This window comes from Sinocyclocheilus rhinocerous, unplaced genomic scaffold (assembly GCF_001515625.1).
Source record: "Sinocyclocheilus rhinocerous isolate Xijiao unplaced genomic scaffold, SAMN03320098_v1.1 scaffold275, whole genome shotgun sequence".
Classification (NCBI taxonomy): domain Eukaryota; kingdom Metazoa; phylum Chordata; class Actinopteri; order Cypriniformes; family Cyprinidae; genus Sinocyclocheilus; species Sinocyclocheilus rhinocerous.
In genome coordinates, this window is record NW_015659967.1 from 756,756 (window position 1) to 780,572 (window position 23,817).

Genomic DNA, 23,817 nt, shown 5'->3' on the forward strand with positions numbered 1-23,817 from the left:
AGCCAGCTGACAACTATGATTGTCCTCTATTTGTTTTTCTTGTCTAGTCACGTTTGATCTCGCGAGTGTCCATGAGATCTCGTGTCACTGTGAAATCGTTCCTACAATCATCAAGTGCGTGGTCTCGCGGTCTGCTGGAATCGTCTAGTGTGCGCGTTCAGAGGAAGGCTAACAATCGGTTGAAACTGTCTTCATGTCTGTGGTCTCCCATGGTTTTAAAATCATTTAGGATTTGAAAATCGTCTAGTGTGCAGCCAGCTTTAGGGGCAGTTTACACAAGCCGTTTTTAACTAAAAATGGAAAACTACACGTTTTGGCCATTCATTTATACAACAACAGTGTTTTGGGGGCCTGAAAATACAAACATTTGAAAACTAGAAAAAAGGCAAGTTTGAAAGCGCATGTTTTTAAAAATTATAGTCTGTGTAAACTAAAAAAAACTTTGTACAACTACAACTGGGTCAATATCACTGTAGGGTGCCTTTTGATGTCCTGTACATAAATAACTCATCGAAGTTGAATAAATGTTTAATTGTCATATTTTGTCATGCTTTGTGTGTTCTGCTTTACATGTCCACCCCGTCATGTGCTGGTCCACCCTGTCATCTTGATATTTAATTTTACAATAATATTTTAAATAATAATTCAATCATATCTATATAATCCAGTGTGTTCAATAGCTAGGTGTAGGGGCAATAACATGCAAACAAAAAAACTGCATCCAAATATCACAGTTTTCTCCAAATAAGAAAAAATACATGTGCAAATTGTATGAGTTTCTTTAAAAACACGTTTTACATCAAATCTTTTATGCATTTATAATTTGAAAGCAAACAAATAACCCTCTTTACGAAAGGGACATCCTACCTTTCAGAAAATATAATTTGCATCTTAATTTTGCAATGAAAACGTATTTAACAGTTCTATATATGTCCATGACAGGGTGGACATATCTTATGGTTTATGCTTCGAATAATGGCCCATAATTATCTAAAAAAATAAATGTGTGGGAGCTTAGCTAATATGTTTCTATAGTACTTGAGTGTCTACTATTTATGACATGACAAAGCGAATGGGAAATTAAGACCAACATTTTTGAGTATTGTGAGGGTTGAAAGGCACTCTATGGTGATATTGACCCAACTACAAAAAAAATTGTGAAATTAATACCATATCAGCAGGGTAGGGCAATGTCTACATATTTAATGGTAACATATTAAACCATAAAATGACGATTTACAATTAAAATACAGGTTTTCACAAAAACAAATGTTATAAAATTATTATTTTAACATTTCAACCATTTTTTAAGAAAAGGTACGAGTCAAATGTATCAATTATTGTATTAATTTAAAACGTATCAATATATTTTATATTGTTTAGATTATTATAATGCATTAACATCAGATTCCTGTCAATTCGCCAGTTCACTGTTTGCTGCGTAAAAATGCTGAGCCAAATGTATTAATTATTGTATTAATTTAAAACATTTCAATATATTTTATATTGTTTAGATTATTATAATGCATTAGCATCATATTCCTGTCAATTCGCCAGTTCACTGTGTTTGCTGTGTAAAAACGGGTCGATTTTCACATTGGTCTGAACAAAAACAGCAGACGGGCTTACTGAAAATGCATGTTCATTCTCTGCCAGTAGGTGAAGTTGTTGAAACACAGAACAGAAGAAATATAGCATTTTCCCTTGTAACAGCTGTACACAAAGCAGTGCTACACTCATAAACGCTACTTTGTCTGGCATTATATGCAAGCAAAATTAAATGGAAATGCCATTGATACTTTTCTGAAAGCAGTCAGAGTCAGTTCCCTCTTGAAATCATAATTAAGTCATTTAAGACTTTTTAAGGCCTTAAATTTTGAACAACTAAATATAAGACTTTTTAAGGACCCGCAGAAACCCTGTTATTTACGTGTTTAGTCTGTAGGAAAGCATATGTGCGCAGGTGTGTAGTGTTTCTTTACAAAGTGACATTGCCAATTACTGGCCTGGCATGAATAATGAATCATAGCTTTTCTTGACAACATTGTCTTCTGTAAGCGAAACTTTTCAAAAATGCAAAGGAAAAACTTTTCCATTTTTAGTACAATCGTTGTCATGTAAACATACCCATAAACTGTCAAGAAAGAAATGAGCACAGTCATTACCTTCTTCATCGGTGGAGCTCTCAGAGTTGGTAAATCTGTTAAGGTAGCTGGAGGAGGCCACTGGACTGCTGAAATCAGACAATTGACTACTGGGGTCAAGAGTATGCTCACCAAGTTCCTTTGTTGGGGTTTCCTATTTGGTAGAAATACAGGCAATTAGGCGTAAAGAAAAGCCTCTTAAAAACAATCAAGCTGTATTTAAACATTAGTAAAAACAAAAGGAAAACATCAGACCTGGTCAAAAAGGTAGACGGTGACATCATCAAAGAATGACACTCCGCGTCTATTATCTCCATTGCTGCACTCTTCTGATGTTGCTTTAGCAGTCTGAAGCGATTTGGGTTTCAGAAGGCTTTTGAGGTTGAGGGAACTGTTGTCGTCCGAGATGATAACAGGTACTGGGTGCTCAACATCATCCTCGCTGCACTCAGAGCTAGAGCTATGTAATCGGTAGGCACGCATATCCTCATCTGATTCATCGCTGTTCTCATCTTCTTCATCAGCATCCATCCCATCCTCAATGCCGAATTCCAGTGAGGATCCATCGAGCTTGCCCAAGTATCTCCCCTCCATATCTGGCTCCTTCTTCTTTGTTATCTCCCCAGCATACGTTCTGGTTAGTTTTGCATGGACCATGACCATGTCTGTTGAGGGCTGCACTGAGGTAGTGGATGCTGGTGCATGTTCTGGGGCTGCATGGGGATGAGTTTGGTCAAAGTCATCAACAGTCAATGGTTTTTCCTGACTCCAGTCTTCCTCAGTGGTGAGAACCAACTCAGGAAGTACAGTCCTTGTAGCCTGGACATCGCCCTCAGTTGATTCTAAAGTAGGACCTGCAGATTCAGGGGAAGTCTCAGATACCGAATGCTCCTCAACAGCTTCGGTTTCTTGACTTTCGCCAGCTTCTCGATTACTCTGGAGCCAAAATGAAGCATCTCCAGGGAGGCTTCCACTGATGTCATCACTCTTCTTATCCAGTTCCTCATTGTCTGAGAAGTAAGCAGAGTCTCGGTAGTTTCCACCCAAGGGAACTTCACCAGGTTCTTGTTGGTGATAAACTCTACCACCATTCACCTGAACATCAGGTACAGTGTCCACGTCAGAAATGACAATTTCTGGTGGAACCAGTGCTGCAGGCTCCATGGCATTTCCCAACTCATTTTCTTCAGAGGAATCCCTCAAGCCTGTTTGAGAGTTCCACTCAGGTGACTCCAGGTTTTCTGTTTCATACCCACTGTCAGCTGCTTTGTATGGGGGTTGAAGCTTATTAACAGGCGTTTCCAAAGACTGTCCATGCACCACATCCAAAGAGTCTAATGAATCTGGCGTTTCAGCCGAATTCTCAATGGTTGGAAGAGTGGAAGAGGTGCTATCATCAAGAAGGCTGTCCTGACTTATTTGGTCAAGACAGGCATCTGAAACCAACAGTGAGGACATGTCCTGAGTTACATGGTTGTCCAATAAAGTTTCTTGAACTTGATTGATGGCTTCTGACGGTGGAATATCATTGGCCATCTTCTTGTTCAGCTCTATTATATCACTCATTGAGTCGCTACTTGTTAGACCTTCAGTGAGGCCACCTTCTGTACACTCACCAACAGGTGAAGTAGTAAAGCTAAGCTCAGCTGCATTGCTGATTCCTCGATACTGGCCATTCTCCTTTGAGGCTCCGAAGCTTTCTTCAAGGCTGGGGGATTTGGCATCGATGCACATATGTGTATCTGCAGTGGCACTTTCAAGGGACTGATGACTATCAGATGGACTGTCAACAATGACCTCAACACTCTCAGAGGTAGAATCAGAAGAGGAGTAGTTCCCAGATTTTGGAGAACGCAAAGAGCCATTTGTGTCTGGCAGGTGGTTGCTACAGGTTTGTCCTGTTACTAATATATCAAAAGGCACCATTGTTTCTTTTCCTTTCAAAGGCGACAGAAAATCATCTAAAATTGGGCTGACTAAGTCTAAGAATTTATCCTTAAGCTGAGCAGAATTCCCGGCTGATTTCAAAGGCTCACCTGTGAGGTTTACACTCTCCGAGACATCGGTCTCGATGGAGTTCATGGTCTCCTGGATATTTTTTGATTCAGACTGTGACTTGTCCTTCAATAGGCTGTTATCTTTAAGAAACAAGAAGTTTTCAGACAGTTTCTCAGTGTTAAGAAGCTTCATTACATCTGAGCTCTCCTGATCAGAGACCTCCAGATTAATGGCTTCTGGTCCAACCCCTAAAAAAGACTTCTGAAAACTGTCACTTGCCTCTTTACCATTGGCTTCACCATCAGACTCCCTCTTCGGTACATTCATCTCCGGGAGCTCCATAAAACCTCCCGTGAATGAATGAGAATCTTCCAGTTTTACATCACCTTCACTGAAAATGTTGGTATGGTAAGGGCTCTCATGTTCACTTGAGGACCATATGTGGCTGTCCTGAAGGAAAGAGTCTTTTGAGTCAATGCTCTGATGGAAGAAATCAGCATCCGTACTGGATTCATCCAATCGGACGTCCTGTAAGACTACATACTGATGCTGCTCTGAAGCATTGGTACCTTCAGCACCCTGACTTTCCCCCGTGCCAATTTCACTCTCATCTAGCTCCTCCAACTTAATAAAGTAGTCATTTCCAGAGGATGCTTTGTGTGCATCAAACACTGGCAAGGTATCCGGGACTCTGCCATTTTCTGCTTGCGCTACAGTGTCAGGAAAATGAGCCTGAATATCTTGCCGTGGCACTGGAAAGAACATACTGTGGTAATTCAAAGTAGTGTCCAAGGCAGAGCGATTGTGGCTGTCATAGTGGTCATGCTTGGCTGCCTCCCACACATATTCAAAACTCAGCCCGCCACTCCCTTCGGTGACTGTGAGCACCTCGTCTGGTTCTCGGCCATCATCAAACTGCTCCAGGATGGGGAAGGAGGAATGACTGACGGTGGCTTGACGAGTGGTGGGATTGGGTTTGAGAGAGCTCCAGCGCTGCTCGAAGTCATCCTCCACATCTTTTTGACCCTGCATACGGAGGTAAGTGAGCAGGCGGTGGACCTCTTCAGCAGTGGCCCTCTTGTCTGCCGGCAGCCAACAAAACTGTAGAACCTCATACCTGTAGACCAAAGCATGGCGTTAACAAGTTTCAACAGAGAAACTGATGTTGTTCATAAAAACAGAGGCATCTGTGAAAAACTAACCATCTTTCTGAGTATGGTAAGTCCAACTGTGGCTTGAGAAGTCTGACTTGTTGATCCTTGAGCACATGGTGGAGCACTTCTCTATCTGACAGGTGAGGATATGGCTGCTTTGCACCTTCAAACAGCTCCCACAATGTCACACCCAATGCCCTGAAAAAGCAAAAATCTTGTTCTGTTATGAACATGTAATATTCAATTACAGTAGTTCTAAATCTATAGCATATAAAAAGTCAATTGTCCAAAAAACAAGACTTTGAAAATCTAATATTCATCATCATCAAACATAAAAAGGGGTATGTCTGTAATAAGACCAGCTGGCTGACATACAAGCCATCATTTGGGCAGTCTGAGTGATCCACAGATGCTATAAGAGTCAAAGACCTTTAAATGTATGACCCTGCATTCAGACAAGTGCAGCGGTAGCTCACTTTCAGAGGTCTCTGATCTTCCGACTGCTGTGAGACGGCACAACATTACTACTGTTTTACTACTATCTTTTCACTTTACACATTTTTTTTTCAATTCAAAAGACACAAGACTGCAAAAGTGCATCCTGTTACCCAACTAAACATAGGGTAACTATGATTTTGAGTTACGTACCAAACGTTGCTAGGTTTAGTCTGTTCTGATGTGATCACACCCCCATGCAGCTCACCAATCAGCTCTGGGGCAAGCCAGCGCAGTGCTACACATTGGTCGTCCTCTGTGGTGATGTAATCCTCCTGGCAAGGACAAAGAAACAATATTGTTGCAATAGAAGTGTTATAAAAATTAAAAATTAACTGATCGTGCCCTTTCAAGCTTTACCTTGAAACTCGAAGGGCCAATGCCATAATCTCCTACTTTGACAGTCAAGTCTGTTGTGAAATAGCAGTTCCTCAAAGCCAAATCACTGTGAAGGAAGATAGGAGCATGACTTTAAAAAACATATTCACATTTAAATTGGTTCTCTCATAGTGTTATGTATTGACTATACTGCCTACATTACCAATATTAAAATAACACATATAGATCTTATTAAAGTGGTGATGATTTAAATGAAGCATTTAATTTTAATAACTTATAAGGTCAATTTATGGATGGATCATTCACAAAATCAATAACATGCATTTAGTGACTATGTACGGTTTGTGATTGGGAACCAATGCCACAAGATTCAATAGATGGCATGTCAATTTTTACAAGAAAGCCTGAGAATCCGGATTTTTTTCTCCTATTTACAACTAGCTTAAATTATCACTCCTAACCTAAAATATAATTTGCAAGTCGTCGTCTTTTTTAAATTGGCTTTGAGCTAATGACCAGCTACAAACCCACTGCAAAGTTGTCATCATCTCTATCCACTATGTGTCCAATTAGTATAAGTGCATGCTGACAGTGTGGACACATAATTAAGTCGTGAGTGAGTCTTGTTTGTTTGTTTGTTTCCTAACGCCATGCCAGAGGTAATGAGTGAGTGTGTTTTGCAGTGTGGTTTGACCCAAAGGTTACTATGAACAGACTAGCAGAAGTGTCCATGTTGCTTCATTTGATTTTTTGATTTTTATTTATTTATTATTATTTTTCTGGTGAGGTCAGTGAAAATCCTGGCAGGACAAGTACAAATCTGAGCTACAGGTTACTTGTTGAGCAACTCAAACACTGATGCTGGAGCTTTTCCCGACCCACTCGCACAACACCAGAACATTGTTCCCAGAGGGGAACAATATGCCCACTGAGGCAGTAAGTGGGACGGAAGGACATATAGTGTCTCATTCAGACTGAGCTCTTGAACATGCTCTGATTTCAGCTTTGCCCATCTTTTCTGAGCAGTGTCTCTTTTACACCCTCTCTCGTGAATCTAGCGGTGCGCTCACACAGCACAGGACTACTGTCATGCTCACTGAAACCACTGCAAGATAAATGGACAGATATTTTAGACGCTACACTCTGGCCTTGGCAAAAGTGGCAAATACAGTAGTGTTGGCAGGTCACTGAGAAGCAGAGCTGTGCTTTTGGCCATACATGGAAAATTCACAGGGTTATTATCCTTAAAGTTTTACTTGATCTTAGTGCTGCGTTCGACACTATAGATCATGACATACTCATAGATCGATTACAAAACTATACAGGTATTCAAGGGCAGGCTTTAAGATGGTTTAGATCCTACCTGTCCGATCGCTACCTTTTTTTTATTTAAATGGGGAGTCATCTCAATTATCACCAGTAAAATATAGAGTGCCACAAGGATCTGTCCTAGGTACTCTGCTATTTTCAATATACATGTTACCCCTTGGTAATATTATTAGAAAATACAGGATTAGTTTCCACTGTTATGCTGATGATACTCAACTATATATCTCAACAAGACCAGATGAAACTTCTAAATAATATAAGCTAACAGAATGTGTTAAAAATGTAAAAGATTGGATGACCTTGATTACGTCTTTAATTGATTTTTCCGTACATTTCTGCCATATGTACATAAACTGACAGTCACCACTGATAAGCTACCGCTAAATATTGTAGAAACTTAATTTGCTGTAAAGTTGCTTTGCAATGATTTGTATTGTGAAAAGCGCTGTACAAAAATAAATAAACTTGAATTAACTAAAACTAAAACCATTAAAATGTTTGTTACTTGAAATAAATCTTAACTGAAATAAAATAATTTGAATCTAGTTGTCAAAGTAACATTTCTCCTTTTTATTTAGTTTAAGTATTAAAATAACAAAAAATAAATAAACTAATACATTTTTTTTTTTTAATGATATGGACATATTAAAAAAAATAAATAAAAAGGCAAAAACACAACAAAATTACTAAAACTTTAACTAAAATTACAATAAACACAAAAAATATAAAATCTTATTAAAAATATTGACAAACTATAATATTAGGCATATAAAGTAGATACTATTGTAGCATTGGTACTACAATAACACTGGTGTCGATAAGAAAAACAAGAAATAAGCTAAGAAAAAATATTAAATAACAAAAAATAAATAAACTAATACATTTTTTTTTTTTTATGATATGGACATATTAAAAAAACAAATAAAAAGGCAAAAACACAACAAAATTACTAAAACTTTAACTAAAATTACAATAAACACAAAAAATATAAAATCTTATTAAAAATATTGACAAACTATAATATTAGGCATATAAAGTAGATACTATTGTAGCATTGGTACTACAATAACACTGGTGTCGATAAGAAAAACAAGAAATAAGCTAAGAAAAAATATTAATAATTAAGAAAAAAGCTAAATCTATCTGCACAATAAAAAATTATATATGTAGCCGCAAGCACAAATTATCAAGGTCCAAGCACAATGAAAAAGGGAGAAAATTTCCAACTTTGGCACAAGAATTCAGTTATTATCTAATGGTTATGGCAATATTTCAGCTATAGCATCTCCTGTTGATGGAATTTGATTTGGTGTGCGAGTGTGCTCAGAATGTCAATATCCATGTCCTAAATCGTTCCAAAGCATAGTTTCTCAAAGTTTTGGACCAAGAGCACTGACTTTTTTATTTTATTTTTTAAATTTATATATATATATTTTTTTTTTACATGTTTATTCAACACTTACTTTTTTAAAAGAAATCAGAAAACTGAAATTTGCCAGACCTCAGGGAAACGGGGGTAAAAATTGTTCCTGCTAATACAGTTCTGGAGTTATTAGTGAAATGTTCTTATTATAGCGCCACCTGATGTTGTGTGGGTGTCTGTGCACTTGCCTGAGTAGAGGGTGAGATTTGGGGTCACTCCACCAAGAGTCTGAACTTTACTGTTTTGATGCCCAGTTACTTCAATCATAAAAATAAAAATATCTCACCAAAAACAAAAGTGCTCCTTTGGTTCTCCTCTGATGCTCAGACCCCACAAATTAACCAATGAGGTTTCAACAGCCCTTTGTGCACATAAGCAATCTAAAAAAAGTCGCATTTGCACATGCAATTGGCTAAAAAGATGTCACTGCTCTTTGGGCTTCGCGCCATTCCAGACAGCTAAACCAGCTCATGTAGATGCCCACAGTGGGAGTGTCAAACAGCGTTTTGCAGTAAATCAACTCTGAATTCAAAAATCTAGGAGCTCAATATTTTCATGATAGCCACAACAACAGCATGGAATCTCCATGCCTCCTTTGGAGTTGTAGGCCAGATAACCCCGCTCACCCCCTGCGCCCCCATTCGGGGGGATCCTCTTACACTCAAACCGCAGAATCATCATATCCCAGCGGCGGTGGACAGCCAACACCCCATAATCCAGGGGAGCTGTGCAATCGGACACCTTTCAGCATATTCTGAGCATGCGGGAGGGTACAGACATGCTCAGCATGGCAAGACACCCTAGATAACTCAGCCTTCCTCCAGAAGACTGGAAGGGGAAGAATGAAAGTGCAATGTTGCCTTTCACAGCGCCGTGGCCTTTTTTGGAAAAAAAAGAGGCCAGCCAGTGCAGAGGCAGAAAGGCTGGACAAAAACACACACGTGCAGCTGCAACGGACACATTCGGATTGATGCCATGAGTTGCTTTTAACACGCTTGTGTGATGTTTGCATGAAGGTTAAGCAATGTCACACCAATGAGAAATGAAATGGAAATGTAATGTATGTGCATCTTTGAGATGTAAATTGAAGTGAAGGTTATATTTGCATGGTTAACCTGTGCAGGAAGTTGTGCTTGTGCATGTGGGTGACCCCAGCAGCGATCTCGCAGGCCATTTTCTGCAGCTGTAGCAGTTCTCCATTCCTGTACAGCCATTCATGCTGAGAAACGTAACCCTTCAGGTCCCCCTAGACACAAAAACACAAACACAAGGTCAAGAGTTACAGGACATTCATGACCCAACCACACTCAATTACATTTAACGACCACATAATCAAACAATCTGCTGAATATAAGCATCTTGGGAAGCAGATATCACAGCACTCAGATTGAAAAGATCAAGTTTGTTTGAAGGTAAATCAATCCTGCACTATATTTTCAGCTAGTGTGTGAAAGGTAACTTGGGGCAGCAGCCACAGAGGGGCAGTATTCTCTCTCTATACAGATGCTGTTCTGCTGCACAGGCAACTCGACCAAATAAGGGAAAGGTGGTTTAATAGAGACTACTATATGCTGTGTCACGGTAATTTAAAAATAAAAAAGCAGCAGTAAAACAGTGCGGGCAAATCAGGGCTGTTCAGCTCTGTTGGGTTTCTGGGCCAAAGACTACAGGCCAGTTTAGCTCTGAGAAAAAAAAGTGCATTTTATAAAAAGTGGCAGCAAAATAAGCTGGAATGTCTAGTAAATTTTATGCTGTTAGTGGTGTTTTTAACAAGTCACTCACTTCACTTAATTTGTTCTGTTTTGCTTTTTGTTTTGTTTTTTTCCTTTTTGTTTTGTTTTGTTTGCTGTGCAGTGCTTTGATGTGTTTTGTTTGTTTGTTTTGCTTGATTCGCTTTTTTCTTTTTTGCTTTGCTTTTCTTTGCTGTGCTTTGATCTGTTTTTTGTTTTTGTTTTGTTTTGCTTTGATTTGCTTTATTTTGCTTCGTTTTTCTTGTAGAGTTGTTTTATTGATAAAATTGTTGAATATAACTACACACTCAGCCGTAGCCCATAGCCATACATCAATAAACAAATACATATTAACTAGTCAGATGAATCATTCAACCGTTTCCACAATTTTAAGTCTACTCGCTCAACGACTGAGTATTATTACGCAAGTCACAGAGGACGTAGACACTGGTCTCGAGAGGATCCTGATATCTCAGACTCCTAGCGACACAGGGCAAAGTACTCCCTTTGGAATGCTGCAGGAGAAAGAGCGGTACAGCTGGCAGCCATGTAATATACGATTAACTTTCTGTGAAATCAGCCAACCTGTAAAGCAAGCAAACTGGTAATGGAGCTTTGTTTGCACAGAACATAAAGCTTGGCAAACTGTTTTGCAATTCATCTATCCATTTTTAAAAATGATTCCCCTTTGGTTATGGCCACTTCATGATGACACGATTGAAAGTGTATCTCGGTTACTAAACATTCACCCAAAAGGAGGCAAATTTTCTAAAAATCCAAAGAGGAAAAAAAACCCGAAAAATTATATTTTGCCAAATGAAACTGATGCCTATTTTTAGTATGATTAAGCTTTTTGCACATGTGATATGACAACATTATTATTATTGCATTTTACTTTTAACATTTCTTTGTAATTCCCATTATTCTCATTGGTGATTACCATTAAATTCTGGAAAAAAACAACAACTCATTTTAGGGATGAATGTGAAAAAAAGGAAGCAAATATTCTCATTTCTTTCTTTTGGTTTTGGGTGATATATGGCTTACGGATAATACTGATACTTTTTTTTTTTCCCCTAAAGTCATTTCAAGTGCACAGCACTGAGAAACATACGATTACTTTTAGATCTCAGTAAATCTTACCAGGGGCTTGGTCTGCCTTTAAACACATAAACACGCATACACTTAGTGCAGCTCCCTAAAGAAAGCCTTTACAGGAGAGACTGTCACTCAATCAGAGAGCAACTGGCATTCTGCAGAGCAGCTCCAATTGCACCCTGCAGCTATATTTCTCTCTAAAATGCACTGTGTCAGGGTTACCAGTGGTTACCAGCGATACACAAAGAAAATCAGCCATCCAAATGCGCTTCCCCACACCTCGAAAGAGTGACATGTTGAGCATATATTTTTATATAAGTGAAAATATGAAAATCACAGTGATGGAACATACAGTGTTAAAAAAAGAACTTCCTCCTCTGCACCTTACAAACTGGAAATGAGTAGACCCGCAGCTGACTCTCATTAGGAGAGATGGTGCAGTATGTTCAGAATGGAATACTAGCGTGCTTCTTACTGCATACTTGTATAAATACACTACTGTTCAAAAGTTTAGGGTTGATAAGAGTTTTGTAAAAGAAATGAATACTTTTATTCAGTAAGGAAGCACTAAATTTATCAGTAAAGACAGTAGTGACAGTAAGACATTTATGTTTCAAAAATTTATATTTTAAATAAATGTTCTTTTGAACTTACTATTCATTAAAGAATCCTGTTAATTAAATGCATCATGGTTTCCACAAAACTATTAAGCAGCACGACATAGATAATGTTTCTTGTGCAGCAAATCAGCATATTAGAATGATTTCTTAATGATCATGTGACACTGAAAATGTATTAAAAAGAAAGTTTTTTTGTAATATTACTGTTCATAATATTACTGCTTTTACTGTATTTTGACCAAATAAATGCAGCCTTGTTTAAACGTATTACAAACTTTTACTGACCCCAAACAGTTGTGAAACTGTAAACATTATGCAACCAAAAAACATTTTAAAATCCAACGCAGGTCACCTGACCCCATTAAGTCTTAGCCGAATGAGATCCATTTATCTTGGAAATATTGTTATTTTTGCCAGTCTGAGTCAAGAAAGAGAATTTGAGGCTTGAAAGAGCAAATGTGGTTGTAAACACACTGAATTCTGATCTGGTTATATACTGCAGATTTTGGCAAACATAGTAGGTCAAACATCCAGAAAACTGCACTGTCCACAGTAAACATACTACACACTGGAAAATAATACAAGTAGTATGCTATTCTGAATACAGCCACTGACTACCTCAACCAAACCTCTCAATATGAATACTCATCCCACACAAACTGGTCTGGGATGAATTGAGGCCAGAACTGTGCAGTGAACAGCTGTCTTTAAAATGCCCAAGCTTCTCCGTTATTCTTCTTAGACGGGATTTTGTAGGACTGTACAACTAAACAGCTCTATATCTTAGCCTCTAGGTTCGTGTGAAGCTACACTCGGGAAGGAACGGCTTGGGTCGAAACCCGAGCCGTAACACCAGCTAAGGAAACGGCCCAGACTGCATTACGCAACAGTGGGCTGCAGTGAGCTCATTCTCTGTCTCTGGAGACGGGCGGTATGGCTCGAAGCCATCCACCTGCTCAGGCCCAGAGGATCCCAGACCACAGACATTGTTCCTAACAACTGGTCAGGTGTGCAGAATGTTCCTAACCACTACCGCTGTGGGATTAACACACAGCCAACTAATTACAGAGCGAGAGTGGAGTCAACCTCAGCAGAAACTGAAATGAATTAGAGAATATTGTCTCAGATGGTTTAGTTAATTTGTGCAAACACTGAGCAGTGAACTGGCATGTCTCACACAGTGTTATTATTATGCTTCTGCAGATTAACAAACCGTAACAAGACTCCATCTTTGCGGTCAACATGTGCGTAAAACCATTGGCAAGGAAGTCGTTAGATGATGACATGTTTTTTGTTTGTTCCACTTTGCACTAGCACATTTGAGACTTGCAAGCACACAGCGTGTCTTTATTGCAACACTTTAGTACTTATAATAGTATTTGATATGCAACTTCATGCAGAGATATTATAGTTAAATAAAACTAAAACTGAAACGATAAAGTTTTTGTTACTTGAAATAACATAAATGTTAACTGAAATAAAACAAACTTTTTTTAATTCAACAATTTCCAAAGAAAACAGTTCTCATTTTCATTTTGTTTAACGAAAACTACTAATATTAAAATAATCAAAACTTAAATAAAAATAATTAAAAACTATAGACATTAAAAAAATAACTAATAAAAATGACAAACAGCACGAAAATTACTAAAACTTCAACAAAATTATGAGAAAAAATAAATAAATAAAAACTACAATAGTATCTCATTGATACTAAAATAATAAACTACATGTAAAAACATCTTCAGAATAAGAATATTGCTTTTTGAGGCATGTTTCTTGAAATAAAATGTTAACTGAAATAAAACAAACTTTTTTTAATTCAACAATTTCCAAAGAAAACAGTTCTCATTTTCATTTTGTTTAACTAAAACTACTATTAAAATAATCAAAACTTAAATAAAAATAATTAAAAACTATAGACATATTAAAAAAATAACTAATAAAAATGACAAACAGCACGAAAATTACTAAAACTTCAACAAAATTATGAGAAAAAATAAATAAATAAAAACTACAATAGTATCTCATTGATACTAAAATAATAAACTACATGTAAAAACATCTTCAGAATAAGAATATTGCTTTTTGAGGCATGTTTCAATATTTTTTTTATTTACATTTTTTACTTAAGCACAAAAAAACATTTAAAAAACATTTTATAAATTCACCAGCAAAATTAACTGGAAAATCATTTTCACAATCATATTCTAGTAGTACTTAGTATCTTTTGCAGCATGGTGATAAAATGCACCAACGCAGCAAGATAAGAGTGACAGTGTCAGTAAAAGAACCCTGTTGCTTTATTGGGATATGAGGGAATCGGAGAGCTACCTACTGCATGCAGTTATGTGGCTCATATGCTTCTCAGGCACAAGCAGCACACCAGAAATAGATCAAGAAAAACAGAAAATAAATCAAAGGGCAAGAAGCAGCCCACTGAAAGACACTGGCTGTGTAACTTATGACGGATGCTGGCCTAATTAAGGTGCTGGGAACAAATTAAGTAGTGGGGTACGCTGGACTATCTGTGCTTTCATCAGACTTGTCCGGTAAGAATTTGAGGTTCCGTGTGTGGCTTTGAAACAAGATTCCACAACGGCCAATTCAGCTGCTTACGAGAGTGCAAGACAAGATGATCTGGAGCGCTAGACAAGATGCTGAAGAATTAAAAACAGATGTTTTAAAGTATCTGATATATCATTGAACAAACTAAAAGATGAATAATGAGTACCAAACACAATGATGTCATGAAAAGCACTAAGGATTTCATTAATGCCATAAACAAGTAATACATTGTATTCAATCATATATGTATACCATCTTTTGCTAAAAGGACTAGCATCTGCTTATCCGCTTTCCTCATATATGTCTCATTTCACTGGTACAACAGAGTCAGAACAGATGCAAAAGATGGCAAAGATAGCACAGAAATAAAACATTTTAGTTTTAAGATAGTACAGAAGTACATGGTTTGCAAGAGTCTCTTGTAAAATTAGTTAATTTGTTTGCGCTAGCTTCCTCTCTTAATCTTGAAGAGAAAAAGCAACCCAAAATTGCTAATATGAACTATGTAGGAACTTCGCTGGAGAGCTTGAAGGCAGCGGTAATTTAAATCAGAGAATATATATACTACCGTTCAAATGTTTGAGGTCAGTAACATAAAAAAAAACACTTATTCAGCAAGAATTCAAAGTGACAGTAAAGACATTTATAACGTTACAAAAGATTTCTAATTCAAATAAACTGTGCTCTTTTGAACTTTCTATTCATCAAAGATTCCTATAAAAATGTAGCATGGTTTCTACAAAAATGTTAAGTAGCACAACTGTTTTCAACATTAGCCGGGTTTCTATTACAGATCTGCGCAAAACTTTTGCGATTTTTCATAAATGTCGATAAAAACCTATTGCGACTTGACGCATTAAACGATGTTATGCAACTAAAACGTCATTTTTTTTCTCTCGTGATAAGTCATGCCGATGGATGCTGTCAGGTTTACGTAGTATATTGCAGCCACCGCACTAGCCATTATTTTTTATCAAAGGAGACATATGTTTCTATCTTTAGCGAAGCAGTGCGGAGAGCCGCTTCCGAAACGTATAAACACAATCCGTAATGCACCACAGACGTGTGCAGTGTAAATAAGGGGTTATCCAAGCATTAATGGCAAGGAAAGCCCTTAATACTTGAGAGCGGCCACATATGAGGTGTTTCTTGTAGGTTATAGTACATTAAAGAATGATCATGTGACTTTTACGTACACCAGGTGACCTATAAATGCGGAAAAAAACGGTTTCCATTGCAGTTTTGCAAAACATTCCTTTTTCGAACTGCCTGAAAAACCACCTCATGCGAGCGTAAAAACTTAACAGGCGTAATTTCAATTTGCGCAATTTGAAGGGTAATGGAAAAGCAGTTATTGATAATAATAAGAAATGTTTCTTGAACAGCAAATCAGCATATTAGAAGGATTTCTGAAGAATCATGTGGCACTGAAAACTGGTGTAATGATGCTGAAAATTCAGCTGTACATTACAGAAATAAATTACATTTGAAAAAATATATATTTTTTATAAAAATCAGATCACACAAATCAATAACTTACCAGTTCACAGTACTCAAAAACAAGCAGGAAAGGGATGGCCTCCACACACTGACCAAGACACTGCAGTATATTAGGATGCTGAAGAACCCTGTGAACACACAATTTATGAAAAACATGCATCTAGCCATATATAACAGATTCTGCTCACCATAATAATGTTTATACATAAAATTAAAAAATGATCTCCACCAGAAATTATTTTCTGCTTACGAAGCCAAGTGTTAAACGTTTTTGTAAGTGTAAATGTTTTTTGTTTTTTTTCTCATTTTCTTAACAAAATAGAAGCGGTAGGAATGGTTGCGTTTAGAGGGTTGGGTGGGTTGTGATCCACCTCAAGTCAAAAAAGAGCCCATCTCTATGATGTTCTCAGTCTAGATATGATGCGAGTGCCACCCAGTCACAATCCAACCAAATCCCAATGGATAAACTCAAGTCCCGCCTTACATTATTTGGTTTCAAAGTTGACGTGCTTACAGTAGATCAAAACTTCACAACTACTGAAATAATCACTACTAACATTACATACACAACAATTTTTTTAGATTCCAGGATAAAGGCCCTCTCACCTGTATGGGTCTCCCTGCTGCAGGAACTCATTCTGCTCTTTGGAGCTGGCGTTGGCCTTCAGCTCTTTGACAACCGCTCGGGCGACTCCGGGGTCCACGTAGATCTCACTGAGCAGAACCTGTCAGAAACAGACAAATTACTTTGATAATGGGCCAATCCAAGCGATTCAGAAAGGAACCGAGTCCTTCCGGCAAACAGGGCCTGTTTTCAACTTTATTTATATAGCGCTTTTAACAATACAGATTGTGCCAAAGCAGCTTTACAGTATCAGATAGGAAAATAGTGTGTCAATGCAAAAGGACAATAGTAAAGGTGTATCACAGCGCAGCAGGTGGCTCAGACGAGGATGTTCCCATGGCTCAGCTAGGCAGGAAAAAGCATCAAGAAACAAGGTTTTCCCTTAAGTCTTAATCTCGGTAAACACATCCACACACAGGCTGCACGGGAGGACAGCTTGAGTGCCGTATAATGCTCCCTCGTACACGTCAAACTCTGGCCCCTGAGGGCCCCCGGCATAGAGATGAGAGCAAGTACCAACAAGATCACGAGATGTGATTATTTAAGATGATTCCTCAGGAGAAATTGTACATTTGTCCTTGACAAATACTTCAGAAGTCGCTGCTCTGCTTTCACACAATGTATGTAACAAGACTCTACCAGGTGTATTCACACTTTCAGTGTACTGTGTAAACACAGGAAGACAAGCTTACCTTTCCAAACCAGCCGTTCCCTATCTCCTGAATGTAACTGAGAGAGTGTCGTGCCACGTGAGGACCTGATGAGACGTCTATAAGACCAAATATCAGACAAACATAGAGATGGATTAATGCGACCAAATAAACAGCAAATGCAAGGAAAAGGAAAAAGTCACTGTAATGCTTCAGCTACTCAGAAGTATACTTTCTTTCAGAAGTATTTTGAAAGCAGTTAATCTACTTTATTCAGTAAGTGTAAAGACTTCAGCGCTGTGTGTTTTACTCTAGGCTGGTTTAATGCAGCGCAGTGTTTATTTGCCTCATGATCTGCCTGAAAAACATGCTACACCACGACACACAGTCACCAGTTGACATTAACTCTTGAGATCATAGGTCACACTGATGTTTACTCTTACTATATTCTATTTTCTATTCTCACTAGAGGTAATATAATATATCAGGCTGTGTTCATCTGTCAAGTTAACTATCGGTATCATGCATCTTGACACCGCAGCCTTCACGTCCCGACAATACTTCTGATTAATCGTGTTGAGAGCAAAAAATGCATACTTAAATCTTTTAGAAAGCTGTCATGTTTTCCAGTTTTATCCCTATAATATTCACTACCAGTCAAAAGTTTTTGAACAGTAAGATTTTTTATGTTTTTTAAAGAAGTCTCTTCTGCTCACCAAGCCTGCATTTATTTGATCCAACATACAGTAAAATCAGTATTATTGTGAAATATTTTTACTATTTAAAATAGCTGCTTTCTATTTGAATATATTTTAAAATGTAATTGATTTCTGTGATCAAAGCTGAATTTGTAAGCATCATTGCTCCAGTCTTCAGTGTCACATGATCCTTCAGAAAGCATTCTAATATACTGATTTGCTGTTCAAGAAACATTTATTATTATTATTGAAAATGGTTGAGTACATTTTTTCAGGATTATTTGATGAATAGAAAGATCCAAAGATCAGCATTTATCTGAAATAAAAAGCTTTTGTAACATTATACACTATACCATTCAAAAACTTGGAGTCAGTATAATTTTTTTTTTTTTGGGAAAGAAATTATAGAAATTAATACTTTTATTTAGCAAAGATGATTTAAATTGATCAAAAGTGATGATAGAGACATTTATAATGTTATAAAATATTTCTATTTCAGATAAATGCTGTTCTTCTGAATTTTCTATTCATCAAAGAAACCTGAAAAAAATCTACGCAGCTGTTTTCAACATAATAATAATAATAAATGTTTTTGAGCCGCAAATCAGAATATTAGAATGATTTCTGAAGGATCATGTGACTGGAGTAACGATGCTAAAAATTCAGCTTTGAAATCACAGGAATAAATTACATTTTAAAATATTCAAATCGAAAAGTTATTTTAAATCGTAAAAATATTTCAAAATGTTACTGTTTTTGCTGTATTTTGGATCAAATAAATGCAGGCTTGGTGAGCAGAAGAGACTTCTTTAAAAATCTTACTGTTCAAAAATTTTGACTGGTAGTGTATAATGATTTGGATAGTTGATGCAAAGCATCTCCAAGGATTTTTGAAAAAAAAAAGAATTTGTTGGTTTTAGAAGTGATTTTAGGAAAACTCAATTCTAGTTTCTTAAATAATATGCTTATAAAATAAAAATCAGGTTATGTCACACTACAGCACATATCAATTTATCAAGAACACCTACAGCAATGTCATATGGATATACGTTTGATACATTTTTGAAGGAAGCGTGTTTATTATGACGTGTTTATTATATTTACTAATGTTGCAAAATTGCACCCAGTTCTGGCTCATGATCCACACATTGAAAACCAGGGAGGAGCATGAGACGAGCTCATTTACAGTATCACTCAAAAGTTTAAGGGCAGTAAGATTTTTTTTTTTTTTTTTAATTAATACTTTTAATTAGCAGGGATATGTTAAATTGATCAAACATGGCAGCAAAGACATTTACAATGCAACAAACGATATCTATTGAAAATAAATGCTGCTCTTTTGAACTTTCTATTCATCAAAAAATGCTGAAAAAATATTTTCCACAAAACCCTAACCCTAACTGTTTTCAACATTGATAATGATAAGAACAATAAGAATAATGCTTCTTCAGCAGCAAATCGGGATATTTGAATGATTTCTGAAGGATCATGTGATACTGAAGTAATGATGCTGAAAATTCAGCTTTTCTATCACAGGAATAAATTACATTTTACAAGGCACACGTTTCTGACCTGTTATCCGGGGCAACTGGAGGTGAGGGGGTCCAGGGAGGGGCACAGGTGGAACAGCGAGTGTGTAAACCTCCGCAGGCGACTGCATAGAGGGGGTGTCCTCCGCTGGGGGTGTGAAATCAACCTCATCCTCAAAGTGGTCTTCAAACTCCTGACACATTACAAATCACATTTGAAATGAATACTAGTGACAATCAAGAAATACTCTTGAACTGTTCAAACAGTACAGACAGAACTTGCTTTAAGGTGACTTAATTTCACTCACCTTAAAATTGATCTCTTGCTCTTTGCAGCAGGAAGCACAGTTGAGCAGCAGTACCACAAGGGCCACCAACACAGCCAGAGACAACAGCAGCGAGACGGTCAGAGAGAAATCCACATATCCGGCAGCCTCTGCTGAACACAAACACCTGATTAAAGCTCAGTGAGTTACGCAGCGGATGGACGTTAATGGAGCGATAATCTTTTAGAGGGAATCCCTTGTGTAGCAAGTAGGATTATTTGAAATGAGAGAGACCACACACTCATTTAATCATTCCTCTGCTCCAGGACACTGGTCTGCTTAGGTTTCTAGAGTAACAACACAGCAGGTTCCCATCAAGAGAGGTTAAAAGCCTACTTAACGCCAAGAACTGATTATAATGGGATCCATTTAGTTATGACACTTCGCACTACAACACACACATCTGATGTAGACATAGTGTATGTGCAGGTTGTTGTATAAATTAGCAATTAAGGCTGCACAATATAATACTTTATAAGATTTTGTTTTTCTGCGACATGAATTGAGACATGAAAAAAAATTGAATAGCTATATTTTGAAAGAATGAATCATTCTAGAATGATTGGAGTGATTTTGTTTGGAAGTGCATCTAAAAAAGTTAAATATTTAATAGGAAGACTTATTTGAGTGCAAGCAGTTCTTTTAGTCTGCCCGAAATTTTCGTATGCGTTTTTTTTTTCTTCGTATTTATCATCCTTTCCTATCAAAATGCTTGCTACGGATGTGAAAAGACGCAGAAAATCGAACCTGATCCAAAAATTTTTATGACGGACGAAAGTTTCGTGAACGTTTTGTAGTTTTGTACACGTGATTGACACAACGTGAGGTTGGTATTTATTTTTTAACATGCGAAAATTTCGGACTCAGTGTGCAATGACCTTTATTCTTCACTTCAAAACTAACTCAAACCATTTTCAGTAACCATAAAGTCATCAGAGCTGCTTTTTTTTCCACTTGAGTTTTTATAGGCCACATTCTCACAGTTTTGACCCATTAAATATGACTATAAAACATTAACATAACTTGTATTGTGATTTTAGTAATCACAATACAAATTATGAAAATAGTAAACAGAGTAGGGCTGCACGATAAATCGCATGCGATATTTAACGCGCATCTTGTCAGAAAAGCCGGTTCTGTAATCAGCGGTAAATCTCTTTCTGAAGACAGTCGGTCTCCTTCAGAAATACAATGATATATAAACACTCGCACCGGGTTTCGACTTTGACACGTGCAGTGCTCATGTTTATAAAGTGTTTTGTTAGTTTGGTGTGTTTCCTCGTTTTGATGTCGCCACGTCTCAGTGCTTTTATGAAGAGAGCGCATCTGCGCACCTTTCGGATAGCGCATCAATAACCGGGTTGACCGGGTACTCGGTACCACCGGGTACTTAAAAAATCCTGGTACCGTAACGTTTTCATTTTTTTAGTACCGACTTGGTACCGAAGTACCGGGTCTTTTGACAACACTACTTGGCACTGTGTTCATTTGCACACGTGCAGCTCCTAAAACAGTGTTTCAGTGTCTAAGAGCAGCTTAGGTTTATTTACTACGAATTTATTTAATTAAATCACAGCTTTTATAATTTGCATCACATTAAGCCATACCCCAATATTGTTAAATTCAGATTTATTGCAAATCCCTAGTAGCAATGTTGCAAGTTGGCCGCATTGATTTAGAATTCTAATGAAGTGTGTTCACACATTTTGCAATAGTTTCAAACATGACTCATCCAGTCAATTTTATAATATATGCTTCTTGTACCTAGAGACCAATAGTATGAAGAGCTCAGCAGACAGCTGCATGACTAAAAGAGTTGCAGGGTGAATTTTTCATCTAGATGTGAAGTGGTCTATAGAAATACACCGCTCTGATTTGCCATGTTGTTGCAAAGAAAAATTAATGTTCGGTGCGAAAGAGCCTTAACAGCAAACAAAACACACTTTCTCCATTCTTGTCTCTCTTTGACAGATTATAGGACGAGCCTGATCTCTAAGCAGCCTACATGCAAACCATTTGCAGGACATTGTGCTCTGGACGGGTCTAACAGCAGTTCAGATATCAAGTGTTGAAAGGCTGGATGTGCTTCAGCACCTGTTCTGTCACTACAGCACTATTAACACCCCTCTCCATTCCTCTCATCAAAACAAAACAACCCTCTGGGGTTCAGAACAGCAGGTAGCATAATTGGTGGCAGGAGAGGTCAGTAACACAGATCTCAGATCAGATGAGTTGGGCCGCCAGCGTCACATGTGTCTGTGCGTGTTTGGCGTGTTGCTAACCCAGTAGTTTGTCTTGCACAATTAGCTGAAAAGGATGCGTATGTATGGATAATATGCTAAGACCGATCTTTCACCAGTGGCTGGCATGATCTCCCGTAATAGTAATAAATGTGGCATCAGTAATCCTGCAGGCCACACACAAAGCCATGAAACTTGAGGAGCAAAGATGGAGCTATTTTGAACAGTTACTCATAAAAGGTGGTTTGCAGTACACAGGTCTTTGACTGGGCCGTGGCTCAATAGTAACCTTCGTTCTGCCATAATCTCACATTTAAGATTCAAACCGATTGATCCCTTCTTGATTTTTGAGTATTAGTGTGAGATTTTCCCCCGATTTAAACTTCAACATTAGCATTAGATTTTGGAAAAGATGGCTTAATCATTTTTATCTATATTTACCTTGGATTTAAAGTCACGTTACTGTTCGGTATAGAAAAACAAAACAAAACATACAATTGCTTTATTTTATTTTTTATTAAACAGTTTTACTAAACAAACAAAGGCTCTGTCTTTAAAAAAGCATGTCAATCAGGGTTCCAGACTCATTCTTCCCACTGGTCGCTCTTTTGCGACTAACTTTCTCAGTTGGTCACACGAGCACATGATTTGGTTGCAATATTTTTTTGTTTTGTTTTTTTTGCGCTACAACATGGGATTAATCAATGCATGCTGATGAACTTTTATCATAGCTTATAGTTACACGGAAACGAAAGCAGTTAACATTCAACCCCTTCTTTTTTATCAGTAGTATTATTTGTGATTTGAACAATAAAACAATAAGATACAATGACAAACTACAAAACGTTTATTAACAAAAACGAATAAGACGAGGCATGGCATACACCACATGCTGTATTATATACTGACTAATAAATTACAGAACATTTAGCAAACACTGAGGAAACAAATAAATAAATAAATAAATAAATAAAAGAGAGCCTCCATAGCGTAACATGAGGTAAACAGCAAAGATAAGCTTTTCAAAATGAAAACAAAAAGAAAAGTAAAACTAAACTTGCTGTCGGTGACAGTGCTTGCATGTTTTTTCCCCCCACAAGAATACCAACATGTTCACTTTCTCTGGTTTAAGAAGCGGTCTTTTACTTTAATTTAGCATGAAAACCATCCATCGTTTCCTTAATATTCATGTAAGTTTTACCAGGGTATAAACCAGGCTCTACTCTATAAGAGCTGCGCAGTTCAAACGAGTAGCGCTGTTTCGTTTGCCGTTTGATGTTTCTCATATGCAACAGAAATGGCACGCTTATGAGTTAAACAATGCGGTGGTCGCGCCAGTGCAACACAACAC

At 37.4% G+C, this 23,817-nt stretch overlaps 1 protein-coding gene across 2 annotated transcripts in view; it reads right to left on the bottom strand.

Annotated features, from left to right (window-relative positions):
- The window catches only part of LOC107724734 (serine/threonine-protein kinase LMTK2-like), a 44,754-nt gene that overhangs the window by 5,210 nt on the left and 15,727 nt on the right, over positions 1–23,817 (bottom strand). The window contains exons 2-12 of one of the 2 annotated variants that reach the window (XM_016533761.1): positions 20,209–20,336; positions 19,944–20,094; positions 17,716–17,792; positions 17,005–17,123; positions 16,439–16,526; positions 9,998–10,128; positions 6,152–6,236; positions 5,945–6,066; positions 5,345–5,494; positions 2,400–5,259; positions 2,166–2,298 (exon numbers count right to left, since the gene is read on the bottom strand). In XM_016533761.1, the coding sequence (XP_016389247.1) occupies positions 2,166–2,298; positions 2,400–5,259; positions 5,345–5,494; positions 5,945–6,066; positions 6,152–6,236; positions 9,998–10,128; positions 16,439–16,526; positions 17,005–17,123; positions 17,716–17,792; positions 19,944–20,094; positions 20,209–20,336 (4,044 nt within the window). Of the gene's footprint in view, positions 1–2,165; positions 2,299–2,399; positions 5,260–5,344; positions 5,495–5,944; positions 6,067–6,151; positions 6,237–9,997; positions 10,129–16,438; positions 16,527–17,004; positions 17,124–17,715; positions 17,793–19,943; positions 20,095–20,208; positions 20,340–23,817 lie in introns of both variants that reach the window. The other variant, XM_016533760.1, reaches the window with a different exon arrangement.